We start from the raw sequence: 16779 nt of genomic DNA on the forward strand, positions 1-16779 counted from the left end.
TTCTATATGTGTTTATTAGATTAAATTTGCCACATGGTTTATATCTATATTCTTGCTAAAAATTTGCCTGTTTTCTTAATCACTGAGAATTGTGTTAAAAACATTTTAAATTTGTCATTTTTTTCTTATAATTGTCAAATTTTACTTGAGGTCATTAACATAGACTCATTTTAAAGCTCTTCATATCCAAATTACGTATTAAATAAGAAAGCTGTTTTCTAGTATTCTATTCTGGAGTGGATTTAATTTCCAAGACTAGCCAGAGCGTGTTCTTCTGAGTGTCATTGTATTACATATGCTATATTTGTGATTTTTTATAACTCTCTAAGAATTACAGCTATTCTCCATCTGGTCAAAGCGGGAATGATCACAATGTAATGGCTGTTCAATCCTGAATAGGACAATTGAGAGACCTTCTTGCCTGAGTGCTTTAAGTAATAGGACATAGATCATTTCTCTTTCATGGTTTAGGTGGAGTTTCTAGAAAAAAGATGACCATATGACTATTTCCTATTATCCTAACATATGATAACCATAAAGTAGGGGGTGTGCTGTCTTTTTAATATGTGGGACTCTTTTTGGCGATAAATTTATACCACCCATACACACAGGAAAGGAGATGCCTACTAATCAAGTGCCATCTGGGCTAAGCAAGTTTAATTTCTAGACTACTATTGTTGCTGATGAGGAAGACTAGTAGTTGTGATCTGAAAGGCAGTCACAATGCACCACATGCCTCAGTGTGGCAGTATTTAGGTACTACACTCACCTCACTTCAATTTATTTAAAAATACTTTGCCAAAATAGATTTTAATTTGAAAATAAACAGAGAAGTTTTGAATATTATTTTGCTGGGAAAATATGTTTGGTATTAGGTTAGGGAATTTCTCAAAAGTGACAAAGAATGATTTCATATTCACCACTCGCCAAAACTATTTTGGTTTTCCCATAAATATATGCATGTCATATACCAAATTCATCAAATAAACTTAAATTTGAAGAAAAATTTCACAACTACTAAAGTCTTTGTATAGTGTGACAAAGTTGGGCTAAAGGGTTTCCCTCCTTTTCAGTTTTTGGATTTGATTGAATATTGCTTTCTTAGACTTACCCCAGGACAACTTGGAATGTCAGAGGTTTTTTTTAATTTTAGAATTGGTGTTACTGGCTTTAAAAAAGATATCCTTTACATTTTTTACATTTGTTTTTGTTCTAGAATCACTACAGAGGACCTAAGAATAATAACTATATTCAACAAGGGCACACTGGGATAACAAGTCATGTTACAGCTGAGGCCAAAGGAAGGGCAGAGTTACCAGTCAAGCTGCAGAATAGCCTCATCTGGACTGAAGTAAAACTATTTAGGATGGAAATAGTTGTAATACCAACACAGGTGCATTTTAACACAAAGAAAGTATTTAAAATTTAATACGACGGAAATTAATTAGAGGAGTTTTCAAGGAGATTTTAAAAAGGGAGCTTGATCTATATAGATATTTGATGTCACACTGTGAGAAGCTCATTAAATACAAAATGGTAACTAAATAATAGTTTGAAAGCAAAATGAGCAAAAAGGTTCTGTGAATGAAGGATGGAGAATTGGAAAATCATATGCTAATCCTTTAAATTCCAGTTACTTTTATGCTTAATTTATACTCAGAACTACCCAGGGATTAATATAGCAGGCCAGTAATGATTGAAAAATCTATATTTTCTAAGTAAAATATAAATATTTGAAGTGCTCTGCATCACCAGGAAGACTATAATATCAGGTGCATGTCTGCTCTACTTTTTCCATTTACTACTACGCTTCATTTCTAGAGCTTTTATATGAGGTTGCCTAATAACAATGGTTAGTTATACTTAATTACTCAGGAACAACAGAGTAGAAGGCCACGACCAACTCTGTGGCATTATGGAAATCTATATCACAACTTTTTACCTACTAAAAGAAAGTACAGTTGTTCTCAGTTTGTAGGTCTCCAGTATACACAAATTTCAGCTATCACAGTTTAAATAACGTCAGTCCTCCAACAAGTGCAGTTCAAGTTTTAGTCACCACGGCTAGATCTTTCATCTACAAACACTATATAAATAACAGATGTGCATCAAGATCTGTGACCAATTATGCCACTTCTTTTAAAGTTGGTCAGTGGGTGGATTGGTCACTGTGTGTCTGTTCTTCAATTTATACACCGACAGCAAAGTGTGAGGCCGTGTTTCCCCCTTTTTTCCCCCACCTACGTGGCATTTTACAAAAATGGATGATGGTAAGAGGGAATGGGTTAACAGATGAAAGTGCAACAAAAGAATAAAAAGTGATAATGTAGAGGTGAAATTTGAACCACTTTTAATGGAGCTATAGAAGAAATGGCTGACCACAGGAAATGTTGACATGGTCACCATTCAACTCTGGATATGCAACCAGAGGAACTTAATGAAGATAAACTTGCGGACAAAAATGAGAAAAGTGCTTGTGATGAAAAGGGGGAAGATGATCCCAAAGTAAAGATGCTGTCAATATTTCACATTAAAGGAATTCTTAGATATTTTATGATTTGAAAGTGCAAAGGAAAAAAAAATTGGAAGCTGATCCAAACTAAGAAAGGAATATGCCAATTTGCCACAGCATAAAAATGATGCTAACTTCATGTAAGTTATATAATGTGAAGGCAAGCACTATCCAAATTACCCATAGCTTTTTTGACAAAGAAACAATATTTTTAATGTTTTTAAGAAAAAATTTTTTTAACGTTTATTTATTTTTGAGACAGAGAGAGACAGAGCATGAACGGGGGAAGGGCAGAGAGAGAGGGAGACACAGAATCTCAAACAGGCTCCAGGCTCCGAGCTGTCAGCACAGAGCCCGACGCGGGGCTCGAATTCACGGACCAGGAAATCATGACCTGAGCCGAAGTTGGCCGCTTAACTGACTGAGCCACCCAGGCGCCCTATTTTTAATGTTTTAAGTCATGGTGTAATAAATACTAGTTTTACTATTTTTTGATCATTTCCCTATGTATTTAAAACAGAGTTTTTAAACTTTTGACAAAAATAAATAGAGGTCACAGGAGAAACCTAATTTTCCCCCATTGATTTTTAAGATGGATTTTTATTGCTTCAGCTTTCATGGTCACTTTTACAGTCCTGCACTACTTGGAAGAAAAGCAAGGACTGTCTGTAGAAACAATGTCCAGAACATTTTCAAATACTGGACAGTGGAGTAAAATGGATGCAATGGATTTAAACTTAAACTGAACATTAACATATCCCCTGCTATGTAGAAGACCTTATAAATTGAATAAAAGGGTGAGAGCTGGGTTGGAGGATGCAAAGGATTAAAGAGTAGATTGGGGAGGATGGGAGAATATGGTGAGTTAAAGGTACTAAGAGGCTGGTAAGCAAAATGTTGTCATTACTTGCAGTGGTAGTGAGCAAAGTCAGACAACTTGAAAATACAGATCATTTTTATAAGATACACTTTTTTTTTTTATCATGCAATTATGAACAAAGGCTTACTCAACTGAACCCATATTTGATCCAGGCTTAATAACCCTCTTAATTACTTATTTGTCCCCTGGCTTCGGGCACTTTTTTATACATACAGTTTAAGTCCTCTTCTCTAAAAGTTTTATTTTTAGTAATACATTTTTTTTGAACCAAAACTTTGAGTTTTACACCTACATTTAAGGGTTTATATTTTTACCTTTAGTCACCAGCAAGACATGACACTGAAAGGGGTGGTTAGCCAAAGGAGTATTCCTAAGAAAGCTTTTTGATCCTTGGACAAAGAATCTTCCCATTCCGGAAAGCCTTCCCAGTTTAAAGACTTCTCCCACAACCACCAAATCTTCCTTAGAGCTCTGTCCTATACACACAACACACCATAGTCTCCAAATATTTCTACTTACCCTGCCCAGAATCATCTCCTGGTTCTTAGAAAATAACTCCCCCTTCTCTGAAAGTCACCATTCCTATTTTTGGCTATTTGAATTATCTACGTAGAACATCTGAATCACATGCCAGATTTTGGCACCAGGATTAGCCATCACTAGTGCAGCGTATAGATGGGTGGGAATGTGTAATGGAGGTGTATTTGTAGTGTATCGGGCTGGACCTGGAGGGCTGAACTTTTAAATTAGGTAGCAGCAGAGGAATATGGTGGCTGACCTAGGAAACTAAGAAAAAAAAAGTTTTTTTTTTTAAATTTTTTGTGTGTGCTTTTCACTTTCTGTGACAGGATCAAATTAGATCCACCTGTATACTATACTTCTTCAAAGTCCGGAAGAACTTTCCATTTTAGACTGTTTTTGTCTCAATTTGCCCTTGGATCATCTCACCAATTCTTGTTTTATCTTTGGTCTGCTGCTGAGTTAAATAGAATTCAACCACCTAGAGTACAGGTATTCTAAAATACCTGTAGGAATATATGACTCAAGCATAAACAAGTTTAGTATGAGAATGAAATGCATTCAGTTTTGACTGGGTTAAATTTGTTTTAAAAATATTTTTGTTTTGCTTAATATAGAAAATTTGGAAAATTCAGAAAAACATGAAGAAAATAAAAACCACCCATAATTCTTTTAGCATTTAGCATATTTCTCATGCATATATATTTCAGAGACAAATTTTACCACATTGAAATTATAATATCCATGTCTTTTATTTTTGATATAGCAAGTCATGGACAGTTTCTTATATCATTAAATACTCCTCCAAAATATTTTTAAGTCAGGGCTAGCAATCATTTCCTTTATGCCTCCCTCCTTTGCTTTTATGCTTGCAAAAGTTTTCCTCAGTTGGGAATCAAATCTTTCTCTGAGTTACCTTCTAAAAATTCCATGAATAAAAACCCTGGCAAAATTTACTTAAGCAATATAGAATTGGAGGCAGAAATAAAGTGCTATGCATAATTCTGAGCCACCTAGGACCAGCCATGGCTTGAGATATCCAATCTGGGAGACAGAGAACTTCAAACTCTCAAAAGTGAACAAAACCCAAACTGCCTCATTCAGTTGGAGATGTTTTGAGAAATGAAGCAAATGAATGATTTTTTCCTTTGAAGTGTATGTATATAAATATGTAAATATATAAATATATGTAAATATAAAATATGTAAATATCTATATATATAAATATGCGTACCTGTATATTTGTTTCCTTCTCCTTATAGATCTAATTTTCTTCCTTTGATGAATTTAGTATATGTATAGTTCCTCTTGGCCCATGACAAATTTAAGAACACTTTATTATGAACAGGTAGGATTTCTTTTTTTATTTAAATTTCAGTTTATAGTGTATTGTTATTTTCAGGTGTACAATTTAGTGATTCATCACTTACATAAAACACCCAGTTCTCATCACTACAAGTGCCCTTCTTAAACTATCACCCATTTAACTCATCCCCTGCCCACCACCCCTCCACTAACCCTCAGTTTGTTCTCTACAGTTAAGAATCTGTTTCCTGTGGTGCCTGAATGGCTCATTTAGTTAAATGTCTGACTTTGGCTCAGGTCATGAGCTCACAGTTGATGGGTTTGAGCCCCGTGTTGGGCTCTGTGCTTGTCAGCACAGTGCCCATTTCGCATCCCCTGTCTCCCTCTCTCTCTGCCCCTCCTCTGCTCACTATCTCTCAAACAAAATAAAACAGAATAAAATAAAAGTCTATATTCTGGTTTGCCTCTCTTTCCTCCCCTTCCCCTCCCACCGCCCAACACAGGTAGTGTTTCTTAAAGCTCTTTTTTGGTCTCATGGTAAAGGAGCATCTGTAGAACACAATTCAATAGTAGGTCCAGTAAGTCTGCTTCCTCTTTTCCTTCCCCCCACAAAAACCCCCACAATACCATGTATAGAACGTCTGCTAACCTGGTATAGGCAAGCATTTAACAAAAGAAAGATTTTGCAATCCAAGCATACCTGTTTCCCTACGAGACATAAATATTTGTGATATGAATACTAGAAAAAAGGGAGAGGTGGCAAGTATTAAAATCAAAAGTGATGGCTCTATATTTTTCAACATAATTTTCAATTAAAAAAATAAAAACCCACAATCATGTATTTTGCACTTTAAAAATGTCTGCCAACCAGCAGTTATTCGAGATAATGAACTATCAGTTACATGTTGATAATGAATTCAATTTGAACAATTTCCAGAATAACAAAATAATCGAGCCTATCTCCTTATTTAAGCCAGGTAGTTTGCTTTTGTATCACTGTTTTCTGAGCTTTGTGTGTCCAAGATATTCATGGATCCATCTGCTAAATTAGAGTGGGAAGCAGAAGTGGAAGGGGCTCTCAGGGCATGGCACAGGATGATCGATCTGGCCGACAAAAAGGACATATGGAACCAGAGCCACATCTTTATACTTCTGGTGTCCATGGCATAGTGAGTCAGGTCACTTGAGGATTATACAGCAGGGAAGAAAGAGCAATGATAAAACTGCCTCTGATTCTCTAGGCAAGACATAGTACCTGGTTCCAGAGAATGGAATCCAGGAATTTGAGACCTGGGTATTATTTTCATAATAAATTTTTCATTTTGAGATATAATTGTAAGAATACAAAGAAATCCCACGTACCCTTTCCTACTTCCTCCAAATAGCAACATCTTCAGGAGCTATAGCATAATACCAGAATCAGAATACTAACATTAATCAAGACACAGAATTTTCTATCACCACAAGCATCCCTCAGGATGCCCTTTTATGGCCACATCCACTTTCTTCCCATCTCCACCTCTTCTTAACCCCAGCAACTACCAATATGTTCTCCAGTGCAATAATTTTATCACTTCATGAACATTATATGAATGAAACCACACAGTATCTACCTATTTGGGATTATTCATTCAGCATAACTCTCTGGAGATTCATTTAGGTTGCTTTGTGTTTCCATAATTTGTTCCTTTTTATTGCTCAGTAGTTTTCCATGGTATGAAGGTACTAGTTTGTTTACCCATTTGGGCATGGAAGGCTATTTGGATTGTTTCCAGGTTTTGACTATTATAAATAAAGCTGCTATAAACATTTATGTGCAGGTTTTCGAGCAAACATAAGTTTTAATTTCTCTAGGATAAATGCCAAGAGCGCAATACTGGGTCATATGGTAGTTGCATGTCTATTTTAAAAAGAAATTGTGTGGAAGTGCTGAATCACTCTACTATACACCTAAAAATAATATTATACTGTATGTTAACTGGAATTTAAATAAAATCTTAAAACAATAAACCGTTAACTGTTTTTGAGAGTTAGCTCTATCATTTTACATTCCCACCAGCAATGTAGGACTGATCCAGTTATTCTATATCCTTCCCAGCATTTGGTGGTGGGGTCTCTCTTTCTCTTATTTCAGTCATGCTGATAGGTGTGTAATGATAGCTTTTTGTAGTTTTAATTTGAATTGTCTAATGGCAACTTTTTATGTATTTTGCCATCTGTATACTCTTTGGTCAAACATCTCTTTAGGCCTTTTGCCCATTTTCTCACTGAATTGCTTGCTTTCTTTGCATCAAGTTTTGAATTTTTATACTTCAAATCCGAGTCCTTTATCAGATATGTGGTTTGCATATATTTTCTCCCAGCTTGTAGTTTGTCTTTTTTGTCCTCTTAAGAGGGTCTTTCACACAGTACAAATCTATAATTTTGATTAAGTTTGATGTCCAATTTATCAACTTTTCCTTTATGGAACATGCTTTTGATGTCAAATCTAAGGACTCTTTACCCTAGCTTTACACCCTGGAGATTTTTTCCTTTCTCCTGAAAGTTTTATAGCTTTACATTTCAGTCAGTGATTAGTTTTAAGTTTTGCATAAAGTATGAGACTTAGATTGTAGTTTATTTGCCTATGGAAGCCCACTTTCTCCAGCACCATTTATTGAAAAGGCTCTCTCTCCTCCATTGCATTGCTTTTCACTTGTCAAAAATCTGTTGGTCTATTTCTGGATCCTTTATTCTCTTCCATTTATCTCAGTCTATTTCTTCACCAACACCACACATTTTTGATTATTGTAGCTATGTATCTTGAAATTGGGTAGAATGATTCTTTTGGTTTTATTCTCTGGATTTTGTATTCTTTTTCTATGTTTTTAAGGTGAGAGCTTAGGTTGTTTTGAGACTTTTCCTAATGTATGCATTGAATGCTATAAATTTCCGTCTCCATGGCTTTAGCTGGGTCCCACCAACTTTAATATGTTACATTTTCATTTTCATTCAGCTCAATGTATTTTTTAAAACTTAACTTGAGATTGTATCTTTGATCCATGGATAATGTAGAAGAATGTTATCTTCCAAGTGTTTGGATGTTCCTGTTATCTTTCCCCTTTTGATATCTAGTTTGATTTCATTGTGGTCAGAGAACAGTCTGCATGATTTTCATTCTTTTAAATTTGCTGAGGTCTGTTCTTTGACCCAGAATATATTCCTTGAATATTTGGAACATAGGCACTTGAAAATAATGTGCACTCTGCTGTTGGTGGGCAGAGCGATTTATAAATGTTGTTTAGATCCTGTTGGTTGATGGTGTTGTTGAGTTTATGTCTTTATTGATTTTCTAATGATTTCTCTGTACATTGGGTGGACTTGTATTGGGGGAGTGGACTCAGTCACAGTGGGTGGGGTGTCATGTCTTTGTGAGTTTACTCCAGGAGTGCTACCAGATTCTCTCAGTGAAGATCTGAGACAAATCTCCTCATCGTTTGAGTAAGAAGAGGAAAAACAAGTTTTGAAATTCACCAGAGTATCCTGTTCTTCTTAATAAGGCCTGCCTTGAGGGTAATCTAGTTAACCTGAGCCTAACCTGCTGGGGTTTTACCCAAGCATAACTGACCTAGGAAAGAGGAACACCCCACTCTGCCTACCCTCACTGTCTTGCTCTCTTGTCCTGCCTGACAGAAATGACTGGGAGCATGCAGGAGGTTACAACCCTCGGGGCTCGGGGGCAGTGGAGACAAGACTGATGGGGGCTAAGAATGCCTCCCTGCCACATACCCAACAGGCTACTACAGGCCTGTCATTTAAGGCAGTGCCTTATACCCAGTACATCATGCCTGGTTCACAAGTAAAAATTTTAAGGCAGACTCAGAGGCAAAAAACAGTTTGCATAGCCACAGAAAGCATGAGAACCAGTCTCAAACACACATAGATGTTGGAATTCTAAGACCAGGATATAAAACAATGATGATTAATATGCTCAGGTTTCTAGAGGATAAAATAGCATGCAAGGACAGATTGACAATGTTAGAAGAGAGATGGGAATTCTAGAAAAGAATGAAAAAAAATGCTAAAGTAAAAAAAAAAAAACATGTAACATTGTGAACAACGAACTTGATAGGTTCATTAGTGGACTGCACACAGCTGAGGACAGAATTAGGGAACTTGTACTGGAGAGAGATCAATAGGAATTTCTCAAAGTAAAAAGGAAAGAGGGGGAGGGAGGGAGAGAGAGAGGAAAAGAAGGAAAACCAGAGCAGAACTAAGAACTGTGGGACAATATTAAAGGTGTGACACATTTGCAATGGAATACCAGGCAAAGAAAGAGGAACAAGATTAGAAGAAATAATGGCTATGAATTAAAAGAAAAAAGGACATTAAGTAATAGGTCCAGGAGGTTCAGAGAACACCAAGCACAATAAACACCAGAAAATCTGTACATGGAGGGAGTCTTGCTCCAATTGGAACAGCATGTGACTCTTGATCTCGGTGTCATGAGTTTGAGCCCCACATTAGGTGTAGAGGTACTTAAATAAACTAAAAAGGATCTGTACATAGGAATATCATCAACTGCTTGAAATTAAAGAACAGCAAAAAGGGAACAGGGTCCACTGGGGAAAACCACTCACCTACACAGGAACACAGATGGGACTACAAAAAGACTTCCCTTTAGAAACCATGCAACCAAGGATTGGAGTGGAATAAAAAAGCCACCAAATTAAAAACCTGTAGCCTCTGAAGTTATCCTTCAAAAGTTAAGGAGAAATGAAGACTCGCACAGATCAAAAGTTAAGGTATTGCTGGTACATCTGCCATGCAAAAAAGTATAAAAAAATTTCTTCAGGGTGAAGGAAAATGATATAGGCCACCTCCATAGACACTCACCTACTTCCATGAATACATGGATTTAATGAGAAAAACAGGCTCCACTGAACATCCACGAAAATCTCTGACCCTGCCAGTTGTATTGCTTCCTTGTGTGTTGTTACAAGTGGATATCTACTCTCTTGGTTCGTACCTCTGGGGACACCCTTCAGTCTGGTACCCCTGTCCCCACCCACCCATTGACAAAAGACCAGGACAGAGGGAGCCTCAGAGGGAGGAGGTCTCTGGGACCAGGTTTCTGTGAATGGGGGGAATGAGCCTCAATCAGGGATGGGTGCCCCTATGCCTGAGATATGTGCAGAGGAGAGAAATGGTATGGCCCTGCCATAACCCTCTAGAGGTGCTGACTGAGGCCCAGCTCCAGGCTGGAATCAGCCTGTCCACTTCCCCCATGCACTGTGTAAAATAGTCTCCCTTTCTGTCCACCAAACAAGCAAAGGAAGGCAGTAGGGTCTTCTAGAACTTGGGCACGCCCTCCCTCAGTCCCAACTGATGTCAGTCCTGGTTGCCAGGCACTGGTTTGTGTTGGAGATGGAACCCTCCTTGGGGTTCTAAGCAGTTACTTGTGGCCCATAGGACACTGGTGCTGGGAGGCAGAGCCACAAGGCCCTTTGGAGCCAGCTGGTGGCCACTGAAATGTCTCCCCAGCTGGTCCTGGAGCAGCTGTGGGCTGCCTTGCTGGTGATGTATGAAAGTATGCCACACATGCCAGGAGACTCTGGGTTTCTCTGGGTGATCCTCATATGCACTGCAGTGATGGTGTTCATAGTAAAGAGTGGACACAGTTTAAGAAGAGGAGGGGGGCTTCTTAGGAGGCAATATGCCCAGAATGAAGCATCTGGGAAAGGTGTGGAGGAGACAGGACTAAAGGCACAAGCCCGTGAAGCTCTCACACCACCTGGGTGGGAGGCCAGTCCTCTCCCATTACAACCCTTGCTCTGGCTGCCCTGAAGGATAAATCTCAGCTGGTTTTCAGAGGAGGACACTGTGCAACTGCTGAAGGAAATTCAAAAAAGCCAGCCCGTAAGACCTTCTCAACTAACTGATGAAAATCCCATCTTGGGAGCATCACAGGAAGATAGAGAACCTTGTGGGAGGAAAATAACAGAAGGCTCAAACGATAGCCCTGATCTGCATGGAAGTCTAGCCCTCCTGGTCCAGAAAACTGGCAGCTGAGGCAGAGAGTGCAGGACAAGGCAGAGGAGGAAGGAAGGCCAGAGCTTCCCAATCCAGAAGTACACCAGGATGCCAGTGAGGATGGGAGCCACTTCAAGACCGTAGGCCAGACCATGCTGAAGTTGCTGCATGTGCTGGAGCTCATTAGACATCACATAGAAGGTTGGGGCTCAGGACAGGGGGGGAGGAGAGTGGAAAATGGTGATGGCTCCATTCACCTGTCAGCAGTCCATCAGAAAATCCATGGCCATGCCACTGTGCCTTGGGCAGGTGTCATGTGGAGAACAAGTTGTCCAGAGAACTGATGGAGGAAAATCAGAGGATTGCGAAGCTCAGAGGACAAATAACAAGACTCCAAGCTGAGGAAGTGTCTTTTCACATTGAAAATGCCTACCTGGAAAGTGAGATTCAGAAGTTCCAGCTGAAGCTCAAAATAAAGCTTGAGATGTGGGAAGAGCACATCCTGCATCTGGAGAGAAACTCGGCAGAAGAGAAAACACACCTCTTGGAAATGGAGAAGCAACTTCCCAAGGTGTACAGGAGCCTGAATGCCACCCGTCAAACCCTCAACCTCTACAAGAAGATGGCCGAGGACCTGGGCAGAGAATTTCAGAGAACCCCCTCCTCCTTCTATGAGGTCTTTCTGGGTGAGGAGAGGGATCACAAGAGCTGGAGGGTGGCTCTGACAGTGGAGAGAGAGCTCTACCAGCTGAGGACAGAAATCCATTGCCTCAGGCAGAGGCTGGCCCAGTTAGGTCCACAGTCCAGCCTGTCCCACAGGGATAAGCTGCCTCTGCTCATGCTCTTCTGCCCCCAGCCTCCCACTTCCTTTGAGGGTGGGGGCTCCCCTACATCTCCAGGAACCCCAGGAGAGTATGTGCTGGGAGGGCTCTGAGGCCTGGGATCACCTGCAGGTCTGACTCAGCTTCCAAGCAGCCATCAACACCTACAACCACAGCACAACCACACCTGTGCTTCTCCCTCAAGCCATACTCATTGTTCCTTTTAGTTCAGATCCACCCTATTATTTAACTGATACTACATAGTTCTTAGACAAGTTCCCTATAGCAGTATGACTGAGGTAGTATTTTTCAATAAATGTTAAATATAAAAAATAAAATAAAAACACCAAATTACTGATACTACTAGTACTGAGAGTTGATTTTATTAAGTGATTATATGCCAAGTGCTCTATTAATTCTTTTACGTGTATTATATCATTTAATTTTCCCAATAACCCATTATTGGTCACGTATTATTATTACTGAGGTTCCGAGAGGTTAAACAACTTGCCCCAAGATCACACAGCTAGTAAACTGCAGAGCTGGCATTCCAATCCAGGGTTGTCTAACTACTAACTGGTGTGTAAGTAACTTCTATGCAATATGCTATTCTATAAGGATCCCAGAAGGGCTTGATAAATTTTGTCCTAGTTCACATTTGAGTAAGGATGCAAATATTATAGTGGTAGCTGTGGGGAAAGTCCCACCAAAGTATGGTGGGCAGCCTCTAAGGGGTCTCCAGTGATTTGCATGTTTGGTATTCATATTCTTGTATAATCACCATGCCCCCCCCCCACCCCGAATATGGTCTGGTACTACTGACTCACTTCTAATTAACAGAATAGGGCAAACGCAATAGAATGTCACTGTTGAGGTTAGTTTACAAAGAGGCTGTTTTGCTCTCCCTCACTCTCTCATCTACCCTGAAGGAAGCCAGGTGGTGTATTGTGAGCTGCATTATGGAGAGGCCCACGTGGCAAGGAATGAACGTCTATTACTAATAGCCCTGGAGGACCTCTGGCTGCTAGCAGCCATGTGAGTGAGCTCAAAAACAGATCTCCCCCCACAAGCCTCGAGATGACTGAAGATCCAGCTGATATCTTGACTGCAGCCTGTGAGAGACCCTGAGCCAGAGGTACATGGCTAGTCACACCAGAATGGCTGACCCACAGAAACTGTCAGGTTATAAATGCGGTTTTAAGCTGTGCAGTTTGGGGAAAGCATTCAAGAAAGACAGAAAACAAAACAACGAACCCAAACTTTTGGCTTCTGATACCACTCCCTCTCAAGGGATTGAAATTCCAGAGAAATCAAGAGATGGTAGAATCTAGTAGATTGGGGTAAAAATTGTAAGAAAAGTGGACCTCTGTTCTGTTCACCATGTCTCTCTGAGAGGACATCATCTCACTTGACCCTCATATGCCAACAACCTGCAAATACAGGAGAAGACAACTGGCAGTGTGTCATGAGTCAGCCGAGAGAGGGCTGGACACAGCATCCGAGAGCCTCCTAGAAGGCAAAGAGCAAGCTCAGAAGTTCCCTGGTACCCCTAGAGAAGGCATGGAAATGGGATGAGTTGAGAGCCTGGGACTTGGTCATGGGACTTCTGTGGTAGAGGGGAGGTGGCCTGTGAAAGAGACACTACCTGGAGCCCCTTCTTGGACCAGCAGCCTCCTGCTTATTTTGGGAGGCTGAGAATTTAATAAGGGACTGAATTAGTGTATAAGAGACGATGTTCTAATGCTTAGCATATTTAAAGTTATTTAAATCATTGACATCCCCTTTCCCTTAGTCCCCACTATCGCCATTAGTGGGAATGGTGGCTTCAAAGCAAGATGAGAACATCTCCTATAAGCCTGTAATGTGTAAATGTCAGTGCACAACAGTCACTGCTACCACCTTAGCAGCCCCACTGCTTTCACAAGGACACAGGGACAAGTGACACCTAAGGCTTCTTTTCCCAGTTTCTGGTTACTGCCCTGACTCGGATGGGATATTTAAGTGATTAAGTGGAGGAGCAGGTGGATGGCCATGAAGAAGAGTGAGAGGGGCATGGAAAGGGTAGCAGAGACATGGGAATTGCTAGACCCCCATGGTTTGAAAATGACCTGGTGAAAGAGGGATGAAGCTTTTCCTTACTCATCTTTGGTGAAATGGAGCCTAGACTTAATTGATGCTTCTTGCTCTTGCTCCAAAATCAACTACCCTCGATTGATCATCATTCTATATACCTCATCTTTTTTCTGTGGTTAAACTGTCCTCCTCCTCTTTGGAAACTTAGCTTGGGTTACGGGGCTGCCACATATGGCTCTACAGATTGTGCACTGAAAAAATCCAGGTGGTACCATTTATACCCAATGAGATGACTTGACAGGTCATCTCCCAAAAATCTTTCCACATCATTATTAGTGGATTCTCATTATTCCCATTAACAAATATTTGAAGATTAAATGCCAGGTGCTGTTCTAGGTTCCAAGGACTTAGCAATGAACAGGATAGAGTTTCTGCCATTGGCAGTGGTACAGGAAGAGACAGACCATAACCACATGAACAAATAAGTAAGCACATGTGAGGGTAAGGTAAATTGGGAGATACATTCTTATGTTCTTCAATAATACACAGGACCACAGTTTATAAACAATAGATGTTCTATATGTAACCATGTTTCCTCCTTTCCCTTTTGAAACGTAAGGCAGCAGACAATATGTTGTATGTACTAACAATGGGTATTTACTACAAGTTAATAGAGTTAATCCTTATTAGACTTTATATTTGTCCTACCAGGATATTTTAAGAAAATATGAATTCTTTAATACACTTAGTGGGAATAGTTAAAATTTTTTTATTATATCTTATTTATAAAATTAAATAAACTTATGTGGGTTTGGTAGTGGCAGAGAGGCAGATTTTACAAATTTAGTAAATCTTTGACATTTGTGAGGGACATTTTCCCAAGACTAGGAGTGTTCTCAAAATCACAAACCTCAGCAGGGCACATAATTTTCCCACAAAATACTGTGAAATAGAAGTAAAATATTTAAAGACCTTTTGTATTCTTAATGGTTCCCTATACACACAGGGCTAAAGAAATTTGTAGGGTTATTTTCTAGCTTAGAACCTTTATTTCCTTAGACTTTTTCACTTTTATTACCAGTACTAGTGGTTGATTTTCTTTTTAGAGTTTTAAAAATTACTAGTAAGTGTAAAAATAACCTTGAAAGTCATTGCATTCTTGATGATGGATAGAAAATTTCAAAACATATATCAAGATGTTGGTCCATGAGTTTGGCCCATGCATGAGATAGAGACCCACCTGATACACTAGCATCAGAGGACTTATGATTTAAATGAAGCCTTTGGATAATAAGAAATCACTATGAATCTTCAATCACTAGAGTTGCTGAAAAGCACTAAAACTGAACACAAAATCCACAGATGCCAAAGGTCTTTGGGATTACATTGCAGATCCATAGCAGGAGAGCAAAATGCAATCGCTTGCTCATCCCTTTATTGCTAAAGTATATGTGACATCATTGTGATAAGTGATGTAGACTTTTCCAACTTGGATAGTGTATGAGAAACTTCTCTGAAGCACCATAAATTGGATGTTTATCTTTTTGCAACATATCAGCTACCTGGCTAGTTTCTAATTTGTTTACGAATTCTTAAGTGCTCTGAAACTGATTCTTTCTCTTTAATGAGTGTTGGCAACTCCAACCTCTAAGGGCAGAGGTGAGGATAAACTGAGCCAGGTTATGAGAGGTCTTCAGAAACATGAAAGTGACCGAGCAAAATCAAGGTGTTATTACTCAATCAGGTATTGCTGGCTTCCAGTTGCTGGTTTTGCTCCTTGAACTGAATAAAAACACATTCGAAGCATCGATTAGCTAAAATGGACATTGTATAAAGGGTTTAACTTACTTCTTTTACAAACCACTGACAAAAGGCAGGACCAATCCATTCTCTTGCATGAATACCACAGTCTATCCAGACAGCTCTTTTGTAAGTTCGTGATCTTCTGCCCAGCTGAAAACAAGAGTGTTCATAGTAACCAAGTCAGGCTTTTATTTTTAGATTCACTGAAAAGCATAATTTAATAAGGTTTCAGAATAGTTCTTCACTATAGTTTGATTAATTAGGTAACTCACAAAAAAGATAAAGAGATTTCCTATCTTTCCAGAAGTGCAGGCTTGTTTATGCAGAAACCATGACTTTATTGCCTGAATTACCAATCAAATAACTGGAAAATACACAAAAAGGGCAATCCCTTAAATAGGCTTGCTTCTCCTTTAATATAATTTGTGACTGTTAAGTAAAATGCTAAATTCCCGGGGTTCCGGAAGATGGCGGCGTAGGAGGACGCGGGGCTCACAGCGCGTCCTGCCGATCACTTAGATTCCACCTACACCTGCCTAAAGAACCCAGAAAACCGCCAGAGGATTAGCAGAACGGAGTCTCCGGAGTCAAGCGCAGACTAGAGGCCCACGGAAGAGGGTAGGAAGGGCGGCGAGGCGGTGCGCACTCCACGGACTGGCGGGAGGGAGCCGGGGCGGAGGGGCGGCTCGCCGGCCAAGCAGAGCCCCCGAGTCTGGCTGGCAAAAGCGGAGGGGCCAGACGGACTGTGTTCCGACAGCAAGCGCGACTTAGCGTCTGGGAGGTCAGAAGTTAACAGCTCTGCTCGGAAAGCGGGAAGGCTGGAGGACAAAGGGAGGGAGAGCTGCTGAGCCCCC

General features: G+C 39.8%; 1 protein-coding gene across 2 annotated transcripts in view; it reads right to left on the reverse strand.

Annotated features, from left to right (window-relative positions):
- Positions 1-16779, reverse strand: part of CPA6 (carboxypeptidase A6) — a 364246-nt gene that overhangs the window by 86114 nt on the left and 261353 nt on the right. For both annotated transcript variants that reach the window (XM_042924104.1, XM_042924103.1), the window contains exon 6: positions 15971-16075. In XM_042924104.1, the coding sequence (XP_042780038.1) occupies positions 15971-16075 (105 nt within the window). The remainder of the gene's footprint in view (positions 1-15970; positions 16076-16779) is intronic.

This window comes from Panthera leo, chromosome F2, assembly GCF_018350215.1.
Source record: "Panthera leo isolate Ple1 chromosome F2, P.leo_Ple1_pat1.1, whole genome shotgun sequence".
Classification (NCBI taxonomy): Eukaryota; Metazoa; Chordata; class Mammalia; order Carnivora; family Felidae; genus Panthera; species Panthera leo.